The 21456-nt window shown below is 39.8% G+C and overlaps 1 protein-coding gene across 18 annotated transcripts in view; it reads left to right on the top strand.

Annotated features, from left to right (window-relative positions):
* The window catches only part of LOC131135831 (disintegrin and metalloproteinase domain-containing protein 23), a 76509-nt gene that overhangs the window by 33891 nt on the left and 21162 nt on the right, over positions 1–21456 (top strand). For all 18 annotated transcript variants that reach the window (XR_009131658.1, XM_058082177.1, XM_058082171.1 and 15 more), the window contains 13 exons: positions 9291–9354; positions 11070–11152; positions 11277–11340; positions 15031–15103; positions 16410–16501; positions 16709–16768; positions 16845–16913; positions 18084–18250; positions 18316–18400; positions 18472–18559; positions 19555–19606; positions 20788–20887; positions 20985–21056. Coding sequence is in view for 17 of the 18 variants with exons in the window: in XM_058082177.1 (XP_057938160.1) it covers positions 9291–9354; positions 11070–11152; positions 11277–11340; positions 15031–15103; positions 16410–16501; positions 16709–16768; positions 16845–16913; positions 18084–18250; positions 18316–18400; positions 18472–18559; positions 19555–19606; positions 20788–20887; positions 20985–21056 (1069 nt within the window). In the remaining variant the exon portion in view is untranslated. The remainder of the gene's footprint in view (positions 1–9290; positions 9355–11069; positions 11153–11276; positions 11341–15030; positions 15104–16409; positions 16502–16708; positions 16769–16844; positions 16914–18083; positions 18251–18315; positions 18401–18471; positions 18560–19554; positions 19607–20787; positions 20888–20984; positions 21057–21456) is intronic.

Raw genomic sequence — 21456 nt, 5'->3', positions numbered from 1 at the left:
TCTAACACACTGCAGTTCTTAATGGAGATGATTCATACTGGCTGTGTACCAGTATCCGATATTGTCCAACACTTCATGACGGGTACCGATATCAGCTTTTGGTAGTCATGTACCCCTTTCAGACAATTTGAACTTCACTTTTGTGTTCATTCATGAAAAAGCTACAGTTTTAATCTGCATATTCATTTAATACCAAATTGAAGTGGAAAGATAAAGTGAGGAGGGCGGCACGGTGGTCTAGTGGTTAGCGCGCAGACCTCACAGCTAGGAGACCAGGGTTCGTTCCACCGTGGAGTTTGCATGTTCTCATCCCGTGCATGCGTGGGTTTTCTCCGGGTACTCCGGTTTCCTCCCACATTCCAAAAACATGCTAGGTTAATTAGCGACTCCAAATTGTCTATAGGTATGAATGTGAGTGTGAATGGTTGTTTGTCTATATGTGCCCTGTGATTGTGACACCAGTCCAGGGTGTACCCCGCCTCTCGCCCGTAGACAGCTGGGATAGGCTCCAGCATCCCCCGCGACCCTCATGAGGAAAAAGCGGTAGAAAATGAATGAATGAATGAAGATAAAGTGATATCCAAAGTACAAAAATATATAAAACCAACGATAAAACCTCATTTTGGGGGGAATCCTCACTCACTCTGCCAACCCCTACAATTGGTGTACCCCTTTTTTTGAGGCTGGCTTAAGTGTGGGTATCTTTGTGGGCTTTCGGGCCACTGTTGGTGTTTGATGAATTGAGAGTGGATGTTTCTTTTCTCTTGTCGCAAAGTGTTTGCGAGGCGTTAGTTGGCGTTAGCATCCAGTGTTGGTGTCCACCAGCACCATACAATGAGGCTTTTCATACAAAACAGCCTCTTCTTCTCCCAAGATAAGGAACAATAAATCAGTCGAACTGCTAAGCATCACTAGGATACCTCTGGCTGGCCGAGGTCACTCTATGACCCTGTCCGCCTCACTACTATAGAAATATATGAGTGCTGTTGGACTGTTTAGACCAGGGGTCTCAAACTCGCGGCCCGCAGGCTAGTTTGAAGCCCCCACCTTGATACCAAAGTTTAATGTTGAAATGACAGCTTAAAGCTGTGTGCACACCGGACACAATTAACATGATTTTGCCCCGCCCATACTGTTACCCTACCCCTGTTACCCCGCTCTGTTTTGCTTTGGATTAGCAATGAAGCTAAAGGCTTATGACGCTGGGTACAAATAAAGGCAGGAAATGATTTGGAATAAATACACGTCAAGATAAAGCATCTCATCAAACATGTTGTTAAAGTTACGACGCTGCTCCCAGATGGAACTGAGTATGATGCTAACTTGCTAATTGGGTCAAATTATTAAGTTTCATTAATGTTCATGTTAAAGGTTAAATAACTGTTAATACTGTACATTTGAATCTGAAAAAAATAATTTCTCTACCAACTATATGTGGTTTCTTACATTTTTTCTTATTTGCTGTTTTATTATTATTTTACTTATTTATTACTGATTGATTGATTTATTGTCTTTATTCTTAATTTGTTTATTCATTTATTTTTATCTTATTTTGTGTATAGAAAAATAAAAAATAAGATATTTGAGAACAGTGGAATGTTTTATCAGATATTTTGGTTTGGAAAACCGGAACCAAAGTATTGAAGATAGTTTTTTATTTTTTTCCAGTTTTTAATAAATGCATTTTGGGTTTTTTTTGAAAACCTGATGCGACCCGGCTTCACCCAGAACCTAGCTCCAGTGGTAAATTGAGTTTGAGACCCCTGGTTTAGACTAAACATGGGAGGAGACGAAAAACAGTCTTATTTTTTCTGATTATGTCTTCTATGTTGTGTAGTAGGAACGTAAAGGTGACTATAGGGGTGTTATTTCATGATCTACAGGGCTCTAATAATGTTATACAGTAAACCTCGGATATATCAGATTCAATTGTTCCCACTGGTTTTGTCCGATATAAGCAAAATCCATTATATGCGTATACCGAAAAATGTCCGTTTTACGCATATATCGGATTTATATCCGGTATATGCGTAAATCGGATTTTATCCGTTATAAAAAGGCACTTCCTTGACTATGTTTCCAATGTACCTGGACGCGCAGGCAACGCTGCAAACGCTGCAAATGACGTCGTATAGCGGCCTGTCACGATTCGGCGAATCGGAGCGCCACGATGCGGCCATCTGATATATGCGAGGGAAATTTAATGGAAATGCATTGGAACGGGACTGGAGATTTTGTCCGAAATAGGCGAAATCCGTTATAAAAAATCCGATATATGCAATGAATTTTTATTGGAAATGCATTACAGAAAAATTGGTTCTTTTTTATCCGTCCGTTGTGAGCGAATTTCCGATATATCCGAGTCCGATATATCCGAGGTTTACTGTAAAACATATTTCCAAGGTCATAAACAGGTTTTCTCTGAAAATATTTGTTTTAGAAATTCACCAACCAGATAACCCCGATAATTATTTGAAACATTTTGCGTCTACAAAATTAAAAAATCATTAAAAAATAGTGGTGTCTTCATAGTGTTTAACTTCTGATCTGATACCGATATTGCAAACTTGAAGGTCGGGCAATACCAATATCAAGGCGCGAGGATCGAACCTTCCGATTACTTGAGGACCTGCTCTGCCTCCTGAGCCACTGTCGCCCCGGCATGATCTCATAACTCATTTTCATGCCGTTATTGGCGGACGGTAGCTGAGCTAAATTGTTCCATTGTCATCTAAGGATGCTTTGCTAGATGTGCAATTTTGTCGATGTGCAATTTAGAAAAATGAAGCAGAGTAGAACTAAAACTACACTTTCATCCTCGGCCCTTGTCCAACCCTGCAGGAAAATCGGCTTAGTATTTCTTCCCTAATCATACTCAGAAACAAATAAATATACTTAGTATCAGTAAAGACATAATTAAAGTGTCAGGCTTGAAGAAGAAGGGGGCCAAGAATTTTATAGAACATTTGTCAAAGGTAACGACATTCAAAGCCGTACCTGCCAAAGCCTTAGAATGAAAGAGAAACCGCCGTGCAAGCTTATTTTTTTGTAAGGATCAGATCTTTAATGAGCTTTAATTAGCTTCATTCAAAACGACCATTCTGCAGATCACTGTCCCGTTTGGAGACACCAGGCTCCGGACACTCAATGATATTGATTCAGTTCCTTCACTGAGTAGCCGCTCTTCGTATGTGAGGGCTTAATGTGCATGTGTACAAGGATTTTAAAATGCTAATTGAATCTCATGGCTCTTAATGCGATTTCAAGCTATTCTGTTATAAGATATGATCATTGTACACCGACTTCATGGCTGAGTGGTATCAGATATCAAGGCTGCTTTGTAACCAGTGGCGAAAGTTTTACTCTGCAAAATAATTGTCACCCCACGAGGCAAAGGAAAAGTGTGCTTTTCGGCAGCTGTGCCAATAATGGAGATTTCAGAAATGTTGCCTTGTTGGTGACCAGTGGGAGACTTTATTTACCTCTGCTAAGGAGGGAATGTTTTCACCTGCGTTTGCTTGTTTGCTGTATTGCTCAGAAAGTTGCACACGCGTGCAATGAAATCTGGAAAACTGGTGATTTACACCAGGGGTTCTCAAACGGTCTCCACCTGGGTCTCAACCACTTTTATGAAAGTCATTTTTATTTTTTATTATTTGTTGCAATTTTATGTACATAAGTCATTTGCATTATTTTTTTTTAAACTTTTAGGTTATTTAATTTTAAAGATGAATTAATCTTAAAAATTGACACTACATCATTTTAATGTATACGTATATGTTTTTACACTTTATATTTCTTCACTTTTCAATCATTTTTATGTTGTTTGTTCATTTGATTTATTTTATGAATATTAATTTCAGGGCGGCACGGCGGTCTAGTGGTTAGCGCGCAGACCTCACAGCTAGGAGACCAGTTCAATTCCACCCTCGGCCATCTCTGTGTGGAGTTTGCATGTTCTCCCCGTGCATGCGTGGGTTTTCTCCGGGTACTCCGGTTTCCTCCCACATTCCAAATGCTCATTTTTTGACCCTTTGTATTGGGGTGTGGACTCCCATAGAGCAGTTACTATATCTTCCAGAATCTGCACCTATTCCAGCTGTATTTCCTTTGGATTTGTGCTTCCCAAGGCTGCACAGTGGAATAGTGGTTAGTGGGCAGGCCTCACATCTTGGAGACCTGACTTCAATTCCACCCTCGGCCATCTCTGTGTGGAGTTGGCATGTTCTGCATGTGCATGCGTGGGTTTTCTCTGGGTACTCCGGTTTCCTCCGACATTCCAAAAACATGCTAGGTTAATTAGCGACTCCAAATTGTCCATAGGTATGAATGTGAGTGTGAATGGTTGTTTGTCTATATGTGCCCTGTGATTGGCTGGCCACCAGTCCAGGGTGTACCCCGCCTCTCGCCCAAAGACAGCTGGGATAGGCTCCAGCACCCCCCGCGACCCTCGTGAGGAAAAGCGGTAGAAAATGAATGAATGTATAATCTTAACATTTTTACACTTTTATTTAAATAATTTTAATGTATACATATTTGTTTTTACATTTTAATCAATTTGCATATATCTTCACTTTTCAATAATTTTTATTTTGTTTCTTCATTTGATTTATTTGATGAATATTCATTCCATTTTTATTGATGTCAAACTAAGCAAATGTATTTTTTTTTAAATCACCTGTCATCTTTTGAAACATTATTACACGTTCACAGCGCATTTTAGAGGAAAAATTAAATTAAATTAAATTGTAATTACATTTTAAAAAGATGACAAAATTGGATATTTCACTTAGAACTGTCCAGTGAATACACACTAAGTTGGAACATGATGTCAACATTAGGGCTGCAGGGGTACGGGTGAAGCACAGGACGGTCTATACCTTAGTATTTGGACTATGGGTTCGGTATTTTTTTGTTTTTAAAGACGGCAAGTTTTCACAACCTCTGACCCATGCAGAGTGGACTAAACAGTAAATGGTTTTACCGGTCTTCCCTATACTATACCATAGCATTCATTCTCATTTTCATTCATCCAGTTTCGGTATCATAAAGGTTTGATATAGGTGCCAAGTGCCGTCTGTACGAAGGCTGTTTGACAATGTCGGTCTTGTACAATCAGACGGGGAAAGTACTGCCTGACCTTCATCTCTCTGCTCTTGTCGGGGAGGTTATCTTTGACATACACATGCTAACTTCAGCTTTTTGTGTGTGTGAGAGGAGTTTCAATTCTGCTTGCTATTACAGCCGTGACAGCCCTGATCTATATATAGACAGATCCGCACTTTATCTGCTTACCTCCTAATTCACCCGAGAGTTTTGATTGAAAACATTTATCTTGTCTGTCCTCCTAATAACTGCTACCACGATAGTATAGTATTTCGTTCTAGTCGAGTGGCAAAATATCGGAAAAAGCTTTCATTTCAGTGTAGTGCGGTTGCTACAGTTATAATAATAATTTATTCTAAATTATTTCAATTATTTGTACAAATTTACTGTTTACGCTGGACATGGTTCATATTTGATATAATATAATATTATTTATTATTTATTATTTATTATTTATTATTTATTATTTATTATTTATTATTTATTATTTATTATTTATTATTTATTATTTATTATTATTTATTATTTATTATTTATTATTTATTATTTATTATTTATTATTTATTATTTATTATTTATTATTTATTATTTATTATTTATTATTATTTATTATTTATTATACGGGAGCCAGGCAACTAACTATCTCTCTATCTCTCTCTCTCTCTCTCTCTCTCTCTCTCTCTCTCTCTCTCTCTCTCTATCTATCTATCTATCTATCTATCTATCTATCTATCTATCTATCTATCTATCTATCTATCTATCTATCTATCTATCTATCTATCTATCTATCTATCTATCGATCTATAGATCGATAGATCGATAATCTATCTATCTATCTATCTATCTATCTATCTATCTATCTATCTATCTATCTATCTATCTATCTATCTATCTATCTATCTATCTATCTATCTATCTATCTATCTATCTATCTATCTATCTATCTATCTATCTATCTATCTATCTATCTATCTATCTATCTATCTATCTATCTATCTATCTATCACATAATATTAATTTGTCACGAGTGTCGCGGGGATTGTGGAGCCTATCCCAGCTGTCTTTGGGCGAGAGGCGGGGTACAAACTGGACTGGTGGCCAGCCAATCACAGGGCACATATAGACAAACAACCATTCACACTCACATTCATACCTATGGACAATTTGGAGTCGCCAATTAACCTAGCATGTTTTTGGAATGTGGGAGGAAACCGGAGTACCCGGAAAAAAACCCACGCATGCACGGGGAGAACATGCAAATTCCACACAGAGATGGCCGAGGGTGGAATTGAACTCTGGTCTCCTAGCTGTGAGGCCTGCACACTAACCACTCATCCGCCATGCATACAAATATGCTCCAGAAAATATTTTTGGATATTTTGAAAACCCCTGGTCTAACTAACTATGCTGGGTTTACCGTTGTCTTGCCAACACCATGTACGACCTTCAGTGAGACCCTGAGGATTGGCACCGGCTGTCTGAAACCCTTCCAGTACTGTCTGGTATTGCAACTGCTACTTTATGAAAGGAAAACCACACCTTCAGACTCGTGAACAAGGCCTCTCAAAACCACAAACCAACTCCCACACACTCCTAAGACCTTGAGAGACCAAGAGCTCTTTGGCTCTTATTGGCTTGAATTTAAATATGCTCCAACCATGGAGAATCCCCAACCTGCCCAATTCCCAATCAAGCAGCTACGTACCGTCTGAGAAGGGCGGGAATCACTCAGGTTCTTTAATTTTCCCAATGTTGGAACCACAATGTATCAAGGGACGGCTGTTCTCAGTGTCTATCGAGCAGTTTCCACGCCCCTCCACACAGTCACAAAACCTTCAGTGTTTGTAGATGTGCCGTGTATTCAGACGAAGAATTGAACATGTTGTGACCAGCAATCAGATCGGATTATTTCCATGTGTCGGAGGTGTGATACTGTGCCGTGTTTCATTTGATGTGATTCCAGACAGAACCTCCCGCTATTTTTTACACTATCCCTCCCTGCTTCTGATGCACGGTGGCACATCCTCACACACGCCTCACTTCAACAACACAGCACTTCAAGGTGCTCACATTCCAGCAGCCAATCCACCGTGCACTTCAATTCCACCCACCAACCCGTGCATACACACACACACACACACACACACACCATTACTTCTTGGCGTGGCCCACTCTCCACTCTCTGCCTCGTGTGTCAGGCTAAAAATAACACCTCACTCAGGAGCCACTCTCACGCCTTGAGCATCCTCTCGTAATGTTGTACTTCCTGCTTGCATGCTCTGGTAGCATCACTCACAAATGTCATGCTAGCTGGTGTGTGTCACAGGACAGAATCCGCCAGGTTGTCCGTCTTCTGCTACAACGTTGACACATTCCCATAGAAAGGTGGATGTCTTTCATTTGTGAGGCTACTCCAGGGGGAAAAAAAATCACTGCCATTGTGGGAAAGATTGCACATTCCATTGGAAGTCAGCTTGCACATTGAATGTACGTGATGATGATGATGATGGACGCCGACACTGAGAGCTTTACAGGAGGGCATTTTTGTTCAAGGTGAAGATGAGGCTTCATAGTCATCTGTCACGCTCATTTCGAGCTTTCAGTTGACGTGAATCTTCATCTTCTGTCATCTTCAGTGAGTGTGTGTTTCTCATCTAGTGTTATTGTGGTGACCCACAATATAGTTAGGACATTCACCAGGGGGTTGTACCTTTGTGGGGGACGGAAGGGGGGGTTGCCTTGTGAAGTGTAGAGTTTAGAGTTTGTAGAGTTTGTTGTTGATTTTCTTCATCCTCTGCTTCTCCACATTGGTGACTCCTACATGATGATACACAAAAACATGCATCTCAACAGTAGTTTTACATATTATATGTTTTTTTTTTGGTAGATTGCAACGATTGAATATTTTGGTAATTTTCTTCGATTAATCAAGTTATCAGAAAAAACAAAGCACAATTATAAATACACAAGAGCAAATAAAACATTTCACTAAATAATGACTTTCTAAATAATAACCTTCTTTTTGCAGTGGAAATAAACCTTGTATGAAGTCATGTTACCATCGTAATAAACTACCACGCATTGGACAGTAGTCATAATTAAGAGAAAGCTAGCCCTCCACAGGGCTAACGTTATGTTCGCATGGCACTATTACCTTAACCTCATCGATTAATTTAACCTTGTCTCGGATCTTTGCTCCATTTGGGAGGAGATGATGCAACATAGCATAGCATAGCATAGCATAGTATAACATAATATAACATAACATGGCATAGCATAGCATAGCATAGCATAGCATAGCATAGCATAGCATAGCATAACATAACATAGCATAACAGCATAGCATAGCATAGTATAACATGATATAACATAACATAACATGGCATAGCATAGCACAGCATAGGATAGCATAGCATAGCATAGCATAGCATAGCATAGCATAGCATAGCATAGCATAGCATAGCATAGCATCACATAGCATAGCATAGCATAGCATCACATAACATAACATAGCATAGCATAACATAACATAGCATAGCATAGCATAGCATAGCATAGCATAGCATAGCATAGCATAGCATAGCATAGCATAGCATGTGCTGTTTTGGTATGCAAGTGCCACATTACAACGGATACACGCCACAGTCTTCCGCTTGCTGTTTAGCCACATTTTTTGTCTGTTTTTTATATTTTGTTTAGTGACAAAAATGCAACTCTATTCTTTGTTTGCTTTCATTTCTTTTGTTGCCTTGTCAAATTCTCTGGACTCAGAAAACAATCCTCATAATTTTAATCAAAGTACTGAAATTATTTGAGGAAGAGTTGTACCCCTTTAACTTTAACTTATCTAGATACATTCAGCGGACACATCAATAGTACTCATCTTTGCTTGACGCCGTCAGGTAGTTATTTAACAACGTTTAGTTCATTGTCATAGGTGTTTTGTGCAGCAGTAGCAAATTTGTGTAAACTACTTTTATTGGATTTTTTTCATCTAGAAAAATCCTGACACAGTGGTCTTGAGAGTTTAAAGGCCAACTAAAGCGGTACTAACTGTGAGTCTTAACCACATGGGGAGTGAGTCAAGACGTCGTAAAGGCACCAAGATGTCTGTGCACCATTGCTGCACCATCACTTCCTTCCTTCCTCCCTTAACTGACGCCAGTGTCTCTTTCTCTTCTCAGTGACCTGCTGTCTTCAGATTATGTTGAGATCCACTACAAGGGGGGGGAACCTGTCCTCTCAAAGGTAATGGAAATGTTTACAAATCATATGAATGTTGTCTTTGATGAATGAATGGATGGAAGATAACAAGCTGTATTTAAAATATATGCATCTGATGAAATCAATGAAAGTCTGCAGCTGTGGTCAGTGCGTCTTTATGGAATTAAGGCTTGGTGTGGACTGGAGTACATTTACTGGCTCATTGTCAAGGTAACAGGACCAATTTTGCTGTTGGAATACTGTCAGGTCTTCAGTTCTACTTGGAATCTCTGCAAAAGAAGCTTTCCAACGATGTATGTATAACATGTTGTGGTATGCAAATTAGGGTGCAGTGCAAAACCTTCGTTTCTTCATCACAACACAACACTGGGAACAACATTACCACTTCCACTATCTAATAAGGGCCAATGCAATTGCTGTTCAACAGGGGTGTGCAATGTGTGGCCTGGGGGCCTGTTTCGACGTGCAGATGTTTTGTTGTTAGCGCGTGGCTCATTGTAAAAATGTAATTTAAATGAGAAAAAAATAACAAAAATGGAAAAATCTAAAGACTTTTGCAAGAATAAAGATATAAATAAAAATTTAACAGAAAAAAAATGTGTAATTGAACAAAAAAAGCATTATTAGTATTATATTAGTATTATATTATTCGTATTCTGAGGAAAAAGAACTTCAAATGCACTACAAATAAAGTGTATTATTATTTAATTTGAGTAGCATGAAGCGATCTATGATTTGTTCAACCGAAAAACGTCCCGCACTGTGGTGCGTTTACTGACCGCTGAACACCGTAGGATAAACGACACTCAAAGCTGAACATACAATGCAATGTAAATTATGGGCTTTCTAACAGTCTACTTTCAGAATGTGCTGCGGGCCAACAAAAAAACAAATGGGCCCCCAGGCCACACTTTGATCACCCCAACATTTTTGTCATTGTGGTTGTATTTTGCACTTCATCATACTTGGCGTGTTTGTATCCCTCTCATATAGATTAATAAGGAACGCATCTGTGCATGATGCAGAGCCGTTCCACAGCACTGCACACACACTCGGGGTGGATTCAATGCAAAACAGAAAAACCACCTTCATCATAAACGTACTGCTCTTGCATCGGAGCTGATTCGATTGCGCAAATGGCCGGCTGGTACATACTCCTATATGCAACCTACAGTACATACATAAGATAAGAGAGGAAGTGAAGCTGGTTATGGAACGAGGGCCGTTTGCTGCTGCTGATTCAGGCAGAGAGGGGCTGTATGGGCTGGGTGCGCTCTTGCTGAATCAGCAGGCTTTCGCACCCCCCCCCCCTGCAGCCTCCTGCTGAAGCCCTGCTCACGTGACGAGGGAAGGAAAGCACTCTGCAGTGTCAGTGCAGCTGAGATGGGTGAAGTGAGAATAAGAGAAAGAGAGAGAGAGAGAGAGAGTCCTCCACTCACCCCCGTGTCTGACAGCTGAGTCACAGATAGCACCGAGACCTACTTTGCAATGTATTCACGATCCCTGTTAACAAGCATAGACCTCATGCAGAAATACCGCGCAAAATAAGATGCATCAGCATCTGTGAGCCAAGCTGTTACATCTTCAGAGGCTTCCGACTTGGGATATTTCGGCAAAAAATTAGCATGCAATGTCAGAATGAGCCATATTCTGTATGTGTTGACAGCAATGCTGCTTTAGCTCCGCACGGTGTCTGCTGTGATGTGATGCTGCATAGGCATCGTATCTTTCCCCCGCAGGGCGGTGAGCACTGTTACTACCACGGCCAGGTGAGAGGCAAAGATGGCTCCCGTGTGGCCTTATCTACCTGCAACGGGCTGCAGTAAGTATACAGAATTGTGTGCTTGCCTCACAACATTGGGGGGGACACACTCATCTCAGCTCCTTTTCTAATATTGACTCAATATCGACCCGCCTCTCTCCCTTTTCTTCTGTTTGCCCGGCAGTGGGATGTTTGACGATGGAGCCTACGTGTACGTAATTGAGCCACTACAACAGACGTATTCAATCGTAAGTTATCAGCGTAGTATTTTCTTTAATGCTACTGCTGAAGCATCATCGACATCATTTGGGGATTTACAAAAAAACATCGAGAACTAGAAGCGAAATTCTTTGTTAGGTAACAGCTTGGCTTATTTCTGATTCACAGGGAATGACAGGCAATTCTGACGATCATGACTAAAAATCATTCACTGGTGGCCAGCCAATCACAGGGCACATATAGACAAACAACCATTCACACTCACATTCATACCTATGGACAATTTGGAGTCGCTAATTAACCTAGCATGTTTTTGGAATGTGGGAGAAAACCCACGCATGCACGGGGAGAACATGTAAACTCCACACAGAGATGGCCGAGGGTGGAATTGAACCCTGGTCTCCTTGTTGTGAGGTCTGCGCGCTAACCACTCACCCGACTAAAAATCATTCATTCATTAATTTTCTACCGCTTTTCCTCATGAGGGTCGCGGGGGTTGCTGGAGCCTATCCCAGCTGTCTTCAGGCGTGACGCGGGGTACACCCTGGACTGGTCGCCAGTCAGCCAATCACAGGGCACATATAGACAAACAACCATTCACACTCACATTCATACCTATGGACAATTTGGAGTTGCCAATTAACCTAGCATGTTTTTGGAATGTGGGAGTAAACCAGAGTACCCGGAGAACATGCAAACTTAATAATTAATAATAATTAATAAAATTAATAATTAATTAGCGACTCCAAATTGTCGATAGGTATGAATGTGAGTGTGAATGGTTGTTTGTCTATATGTGCCCTGTGATTGGCTGGCCACCAGTCCAGGGTGTACCCCGCCTCTCGCCCGAAGACAGCTGGGATAGGCTCCAGCATCCCCCGCGACCCTTGTGAGGAAAAAGCGGTAGAAAATGAATGAATGAATGAATTAAATCTAATGGGGGCCTTAGACTTTTTCGCAGTAGTTGACATTCCAAGCCCGCACGGTGATCTAGGTGCCACAGGCCAATAAAAGAACAGCCATGCGCCACAAACAGCCCTCGGGTCGCACTTTGGACACCCCTGTTTTTAAATTGTCCACAGATGTGAACGTGACTGAGGTGTTTGTTTATACAGTATAGACGCCCTGCGATTGGTTGACGACCCTAGTGAGGACAAGCGCTATAGAAAATAAACGAATGAACTTTCCAAGTCATTGATAAGTCCATGAAAATGTCGAAACTTTGTCGAAACTCCAGAACCCCGCCCCTCTTTCTTCAGTTGCCATTGTTGACTAGCGAAGGAAGCTAACAAGCTAGCAGGTTTAAGCAATTTAAATTATGTAGCTAACTGTCTGCGAAGGCATGATTATGATTAAGATTAAGATTAAGATATACCTTTATTCGTATATGCCTTTATTCGTAAATATGATCACATATTTATAAATTATTGACTTATTGTGAATGAGATGTGTTTTTTTATGGAAAAAATGGCAATGCAGAAAATCATTGAATCGGGGACGTGCAGGAATCCAAAGTACTTGTGTAACTCGATAGCAGGAAGCCATTAAATACTGTATATAACGTTTGCATAAAGAATGAAAAATGAGTTTCCACAATGCCTTTCAGGCCAGTCATGAACATGTTTGACAGATCCCAGGTCAGGGTCAGTGGCTGCCACCCTCTCTGACGTCTAAGGGTGCGTCACCATTACAATTTGAAGGTAGCAAAGGGTGGAGAGGGCAAAGAGGTCGAGGTTGAAGAGCAGAAGTAGAGGAATCAAGGTAGCAAGGGGTTATGTCCCCTGACCCCCCGAGTTCCTGTGATGAAACGGAGGAAGCAGGAAGGAATAAGAGGCCTGTTTTAGGAAACAGAGGAGCCAAGATGACAGAGTGACACACACTTTGAAAGGTAAACAACATCCTTTTCCTGATCATCCTGGAATGTAATTGAGTCTGGAAAACTGCTCACTTCTTCTTTCTTTAATATTTCAACTTTATGCGTCGGAAAATGACCGTATTTTACAGAATATTTTAATCACACATTTTTTCATGGGGGTGGCACGGTGGTTGAGTGGTTAGCGCGCAGACCTCACAGCTCGAAGACCAGGGTTCGATTTCACCCTCTGCCATCTTTGTGTGGAGTTTGCATGTTCTCCCCGGGTTTTCCTCCCACATTCCAAAAACATGCTAGGTTAATTGTCGACTCCAAATTGTCCATAGGTATGAATGTGAGTGTGAATGGTTGTTTGTCTATATGTGCCCTGTGATTGGTTGGCCACCTGCTTCCCAGATAAAAGTGACTAAATCTCATTTATTTTGATAACATGAAGTGAAAATCAATTGATAAATGAATTCAAAACATTGAATGACATTGTTGTCATCAAAATTGCATCTGTTTATACAATAGATGTAGACATTTTTGCTTAAAAATACTATTTATATTTTGAAAATATTTCAGTTGCACTTCTTTATCTGTCAAGAAATAAACAAGGAATACAAGCTAAAGTATCACCACAACAACAAAATTCCCTTTATTGAGTATCTGAAGGACGCTTATTGGCATTCCAACAGTAGTCATCAAGCATAGTTGGATTCCGCTTTCCCTGATATTTATTCTCCATAACTTTAATGTCCTGGTGGAGTCCTTCCCCGTGCTCATCGTGTACTTCTCCATATTTCAATTGGAAAGAAAGTGTATCTTCAGTGACATATTGCAGCCACGGGCTTTGTAGGACTTAAGAAGGTTTGCCACCAGCTGCTTATAAATATCTGCCTTGTAGTTTCCAAGAAATTGCATGCATTTTGAAACAGGCAGTTCAGATAGAACTGGTTGCTTGTAGATACACTGTGTATTAACTCAACTGTTATTATGTTATGTTAACATACCACCTATTCATGTCATTTTGTCTGGGAAACACAATGTTTTTTTCACATAATATTATGACTTATATTTTCCTGACTCATAAATTTACTGCAGTTTTTTTTTCAATTTTTGCTGTTCTTCCCCATTATAATAAAAATAGACTCGTCTTACAAAATCTGTTCTGACTTTGAGGAAGATGAAGTGTTTCTGGAAAAGCCTGTCATTGAGTAAATAACAGAGTCTGAGATTGGCTCACCTCCGTGGAATCCAGACAAAATGGAATCATTGATTTAACCTCTGCTTGTCCGCTCAGAAAAGCATCCTTTTGAGATCTTGATATTGTACTGTTATGGTGGAACCTTGCTTTTTCTTATTAATTTGTCCTCCAGCGTTTGAAAAAAAGTGAAAACCTAAGCAATTTTTCCCCCGACATCCCAACAATATCAACAAAAAATACATTTTATAGAGATTTATTGTATTTTTACATGTAGAAAACAAAGCAAAAATAATGATAATCAAAGAATAAAAGATGCTGGAGATGCCATCTTCGTACTACTTTGCAAGGAGATCTTTCCTGAATTCAATAGTGCTGCTTGCCCTCCTTATCACAGCTTTCTTTGGCCACACTCAAAAGAAAAATGCACAGTCAGCAACACGGAGGGGGCTTTGTTTGGTCACTCGATTTCGCGGAACAGTACAGTACCTGCAAAGCATCTAGTTTGTTTAACGGAATATTGTATGATCACCAAAACAGTGAAGGAAGTCCAGAATTTCTGCATTTTTTTGGTCAAAAAACTGTCTCGTTTTGAATTGACTTCATTGTGTATCATATTCATGCTTTGCTGTAAGATTTCATTTTAAATGGACTCATGTTTAGGACACGGTCGGAAGGCCTCATCGGCTCAGAAGAAGTGCATCGCTAGGATGGAAAAATGACTCACAAGAACCGGGTGAGGATCGACATCATGAACATCTTCTAAAACATGCTCTTTTTGTTTTTTTAGGGCTTCTCCCCGGACACACCCTTTCACCATACTGAGTGACAAACGCAACATTCAACCACACACATACACAAGTAGGCCACAAGGAAGCAACTTTCAGTGCTGTTCAAACTCCATGTTTCACTCTCATGAGCACTGATGCTTTTCTCGTAATATTTATACTTTATTCTTGTAAAATTACAGCCCCCCCCCCCATTTCTGCTAGTGTTGTTTTTTTTAAATTGTCCAACTATTTAAACCTTTTTCTTGTAAATATTTTTCCCATATTTCACTTTATTCTTGTAATATTAAGACTTTTCCCCCCATAATATTCACACTTTATTCCTGTAATATTATGATACGATTCCACAACCTAATTTTCCCATAATATTAAAATATATAAATATTTTAAAAACTTGCTACTAAACCTTGCTACAAAAATTATCATTATTTATAATAATAATTATTATTATTATCATTATTTCCTCTTATAACATCATGTTACTCTCCTAAAATTAGCACTTTTTCTTGTTAAATTATTTTTCATATTTTGACTTTATTCCTGTAAAATTACAGCTGTTTTTTCCTTTTTTTCTCATATTGGGATTTTTTTTTAATTTTCGAACTATTTAAACCTACTTTGTATTCATTTTTTACTTTATTCCCATAATACTTTTTTAATTTTATTGCTGTAATATTTTCTTTTTCCCCAATCTAATTGTCCATTAATTACAATTTTATTGTATTTTTTGATTCCTATAATACTAAAAATGTACAAATATTAAAATTATATTTTTAAAACTCTATGCTACTATGTCAACCTTTTCTGTACATTTTCTTCTCATAATTATGACTTTATTTCCATAATATTTTTACTTTATTGCTGTAATATTTTCTTTTTCCCCAATCTAATTGTCATTCCCTTAATATTAAAATATATGAAAATATTAAAAAATATTAAAATTATATTTTTAAAACTCTATGCTACTATGTCAACCTTTTCTGTACATTTTCTTCTCATAATTATGACTTTATTCCCGTAATATTTACCCAACATAATTTCCTCAAAATTACTATTTAATTCTTTTTTGTTTGACATAATATTAAAATAAAAAATAAATTGTTAAATATTGCAAAATTTAGCAATTGTTGTCGGGGTTTTTTGTTGTTAAAGTCTATTTTTAGAAACTTTTTTATATATAAAATAGATATATATTTTATATATTGGTCTTCCCTGTGTTGAAGCACAGTTGTCCTGTGTTGTTTATGCTCCTAGCGGAGGAGGAGGAGGAGGAGAAGGAGGAGGAGGAGCGGCTCTTCTCGGAGCTGGATGACTTGTCCTGGCTGAAGCGCAGGAAAAAGCGAGCCGTGAGTGTCTGATCTCATCTCTGTGAAGAGACGCCACAAGTTTCCCTTCACCCACCCGTAAATGCTTATGTAATGATGTCACGCTTCTATGAAGTGTTTGCATACTTACGCTGTTTTGGTGCGGACTCCGAAGCAATATGTCGCATCAGGACTCCACACTTTGTGTTGCCTGCCAGTGTTGACGCTTGTGCTGCGTTTGTGTTGCAGGTGTCTGTATTTGAAGAAATGAAATATTTGGAGATTATGATTGTTAGCGACCACCGTATGGTATGTATTCTAATTAAACACCCAACAACTTTACATGTGTATCACTTTTATCACTCAACTCCCGTGTCCCCCGCAGTATAACCGACACAAAAGCAAGCGGGCCACCAGGAATTTTGCCAAGTCGGCGGTGAATCTGGTGGACGCCGTGAGTAAGCTTTTCCCTTCGAACAGTGTTGTTGGACAAACACTGACTCATTCAAAACTGACATTTTTAGCGCTTCAATGTTCATACTAGTGATGGAGACTAAATGTTGCAATGTTTTCATGTAAGCTAGCTGGGATATGCTAATAGCATATCAACCTAGCAACATAGCATAACATAGCAAATGTATGTTTGTCATGTAAACACATATATCATATAGTAATAGGAATTTGGTCGGCTGGCAAGTCAACTTTTTTTTAGAGATTTACTGCCACCTTGTGGTGTGAAACGTAAACTACCGCGTAGATTGTTCCAGCAAACTCAAATCAGTGATATCGCACATCACTAGTAACGGAGAAGAAGGCGGCACATACGCATTAATCATAATTTAGACTCTTTAATGTCATAATTATGACATTGTACCTCATAATTTGAACTTTTTCTCTCATAATTATAACTTACACCCTCGTGAGGAAAAAGCGGTAGAAAATGAATGAATGAATGAATGAATTATAACTTACCACTGGGATATTTTTGTCGTTCAGTGGCGGAAACGGGCTTCCACAGTAAGATCAAATTAAAAGCATAAAATTAATACAGACATCAGATCATCTACAAGTACGAGTCTCAAACTGTTTTTTTTTCTTTGCATTTTCCAACTATTTCAACATTCTGTAAAAAAAAAAAAAAAAAGCGCCGGTGCACATTTTGATTGGTTTGATACTCAAGCGGGCTGCATGGTGGCCTCACAGCTAGGGGACCCTAGTTCAATTCCACCCTCGGCTATCTCTGTGTGGAGTTTGCATGTTTTTTCTCCAGGTACTCCGTTTTCCTCCCACATTCCAAAAACATGCTAGGTTAATTGGTGACTCCAAATTGAGTGTGAATGGTTGTTTGTCTATATGTGCCTTGTGATTGGCTGGCTACCAGTCCAGGGTGTACCGCGCCTCTCGCCCAAAGACAGCTGGGATAGGCTCCAGCAACCCCGCGTCCCTTGTGAGGGTAAGCGGTAGAAAATGAATGAATGAATGATACTCAACCTTGGCTTTTAATTTCATGGTTTTTGCACCAGGTTTTGTTCATGTGCATTAACACTCCCCTATTGGCACCTTGCCCCCCGGCTCTGTGATCACCCCCCACCCCCACCCCATTGGCTGCACACATCAATGACAGGTCTTCAAAGAAGAGCTGCGAACGCGCGTTGTGCTCGTCGCTTTGGAGATCTGGACAGACAAAGATCGTATCCCCATCAGCGAGAGGCCGCTGGAAATGCTACGCGATTTCTCCAAGTACCGCCAACAGAGCATCAAACACCACGCAGACGCTGTGCACCTCTTCTCGTAAGTTTGTCATCATTCTGTAACACGTCACGTAATTGTCGACATGATATTGTTTTATGTTACAGAGGCGTGACCTTTCACTACCGCAGAAGCAGCGCGGCTTACTTTGGAGGCATGTGTTCCGTGAGCCGTGGGGTTGGAGTCAATGAGGTCAGATTGGTCACGCACGTCAAGGATCACGTGTTCAGTAGGTGTGAACTAAGCCTGTGCTGCTCTCACAGTATGGCGGCACCTCGTCCATGGCGGGCTCGTTATCCCAGAGCCTGGCTCAGAATATGGCCATCCAGTGGGACCCTGCATCCGAGAGAAGTAAACATTTTAGTGTAATGTTTCTGTGTAGTTTAGGGACCCTATAGCATGACAAGTTCATTGGTTCCAGACCAGATCATGATACGTGAATTCATGCAAAGTAGGATTCCTTATTTATAAATGCAATATTTCATACACAACTTGTTTACGACCTTCTAAATAACTTTTTAAACATTATTAGAGCTCTCTAGACATAAAATAACACCCCTAAAGTCATCTTTCTACTCCTATTAACCAATTTAGTCGATAAGTGGTTAGCGCAGAGCCTCACAGCTAGGAGGACCAGGGTTCGATTCCACCCTCGGCCATCTCTGTGTGCATGTTCTCCCTGTGCATGCGTGGGTTTTCTCCGGGTACTCCGGTTTCCTCCCACATTCCAAAAACATGCTAGGTTAATTGGCGACTCCAAATTGCCCATAGGTATGAATGTGAGTGTGAATGGTTGTTTGTCTATATGTGCCCTGTGATTGGCTGGCCACCAGTCCAGGGTGTATCCCGCCTCTCGCCCGAAGAGGTGGAAGACAGCTGGGATAGGCTCCAGCACTAGCATAGAGAACCTATTTAAGACTTTCTGAATACTGTTTTAGACATTATTAGAGCCCCGTAGACAATAAATAACACCCCTATAGTCACTTTTACACTCACATAATTCATTTGTTTACACCACATTGCAACTCTTACACTGCAGGGACTCAAGACGGTTCATCAGTTAGCCTTGGATTTATTACTTCTTAACTTAAGAAGCCAAAAAGTTACCACTTCAACACTTTTTTTCCCACTCTATCATGACTATATGGCCCAAAAAGCGCTTGTAAATTGCATTGACTCTGGTATTTTCGGCATTTTCACAAATACTTTTCCAACGGTGTCAGTCAGAATACGTTTTTTCTGTTTATACAGTATATTGTCGTCACAGTAAACAAAAGTACAGGACTTTCCAAAGTACAGTATTCCTCCATCCTGCAACAGTAACAGTATCTTTTCTTTATTTGCAGAGGAATGCGGTTGCCCTGGCTCCTACCCTGGCTGCATAATGGAGGACACGGGGTAATGTGCAACATTATTTTTCATTTACACTGTATCCAATTTAAAATATTCAACTTTTTAAGGGAATAAAAGACAATCCGAGGGCCGCATACTGAGAAATCAAATAATTCAGGGGATCACTTTTTACCAATAATTATTTTTTTTAACTAAACCAACCCATGTACATATGCATTTTTTAGATTAAAAGGGGACCTATTATGCAAAATTATCATCATAATTCATTGTGGGTCCTATAGAGCAGCTACACACAATAACCAGCTCAAAAAGCTTTCTAGTTCTTCCAGAATCTGCACCTATTCAACTGTATTTCTTTGGATTTTGGCTTGCTCCTCCCCCTTCAAACTCTCCGACAAGCTTGATGTTGATGTCATCGTCACGGTTATTAAATATATTTCAAGTATTAAATGTATAGCGACTCACCACTAATGGACGATAATGTAAGATGATGGCTGAACGGATGGAACGGGAGCCACGGTGTAGCCTTTAGCCTAGTTGTCAGGTTAGCGATAGACGCTAGCAGGATAATGAAGGCGGGGTACAGCCTGGACTGGTGGCCAGCCAATCACAGGACACATATAGACAAACAACCATTCACACTCACGTTCATACCTATGGACAATTTGGAGTCGCCAATTAACCTAGCATGTTTTTGGAATGTGGGAGGAAACCGGAGTACCCGGAGAAAACCCATGCACAGGGAGAACATGCAAACTCCACACAGAGCTGCTGTGATGCCTGCGTGCTAACCACTCGACCACCGTGCAGCCTGCAGTTAGGACTTATCACCATATATTAACTTGTCTTCACCTCACTTCAAATTTTGTAGTGTTCCTATTTCCAATTAATTCCAGAATAAATAATAAATAAATTCCCAAAATGACCATGGAGCGATTCTGGAAATTTTGCCCAAATATTTTGAAAATTCTCCATACATTGGCATCCATTGTCCCATCTGTCATCAGTTTGTTGTTAATGACATTTGTGTTATGGATCATCCTACTCAGTATGATATTATTTTTACTGCACGTCATACTGTAATACAGTTACTTCTTTTCATATACTAGTTGGTACTCCTTGTCCTTTATTCCACACACAAACACACAGCAGTGGAAGCACGTGTCCATCGTCATTGCTCAGTTCTTCCACATCTTCTTAACAGATGTTTTTTCCTCCCTCCACAGTATCCAACACCCACGCAAATTCTCCAAATGCAGCATCTCGGACTATAAGGACTTCCTCCTGAAAGGCGGCGGCTCATGTCTGTTTAACAGGCCCACAAAGGTTTGATGCTCAGTGATGCTCACTGTCACAGTGTCACGTAAAGGTCAGTGGGGTCTGGAAACTGCACCTCTCATACCCACTTGATTTATTTCGGCAGCTCTTCGAGGCCACCGAGTGTGGGAATGGATTTGTGGAAGTAGGAGAGGAGTGTGACTGCGGCGCAAGAGCTGTGAGGGTTTCTTTTTTTTATTTTTATTTTGTTTAGGGGTTTAGGATGAGGCGTCCAGATTTTTTCCATGGAGAGTAGCATACTGAAAAATCAAAAGATGGAAGTTATACATAGTATTTAAAGAATTTTGTGATATAAGTGAAAAGTGTATGATTAGTATATCTTTTCCATTTCACTTTTTCCCAAAATATTTCAACATTTATATTTTATTTTTTTTGTAATATTCTGACTTTATTCCCATAATATTTTGACTTTATTCTCGTAATATCCTAACTTTTTCCCAACCCATTATCTAACATAATATAATAACTTATAATATTTCTAATCTATTTTATTTTTCTTGTAATATTCTGACTTTATTCCCATAATATTTTGACTTTATTCTCGTAATATCCTAACT

The sequence above is a fragment of the Doryrhamphus excisus genome, chromosome 9, assembly GCF_030265055.1.
Source record: "Doryrhamphus excisus isolate RoL2022-K1 chromosome 9, RoL_Dexc_1.0, whole genome shotgun sequence".
Lineage (NCBI taxonomy): Eukaryota > Metazoa > Chordata > Actinopteri > Syngnathiformes > Syngnathidae > Doryrhamphus > Doryrhamphus excisus.
Note: the sequence above shows the minus strand (reverse complement) of the source record. Positions and strands in the feature narration are given on the sequence as shown.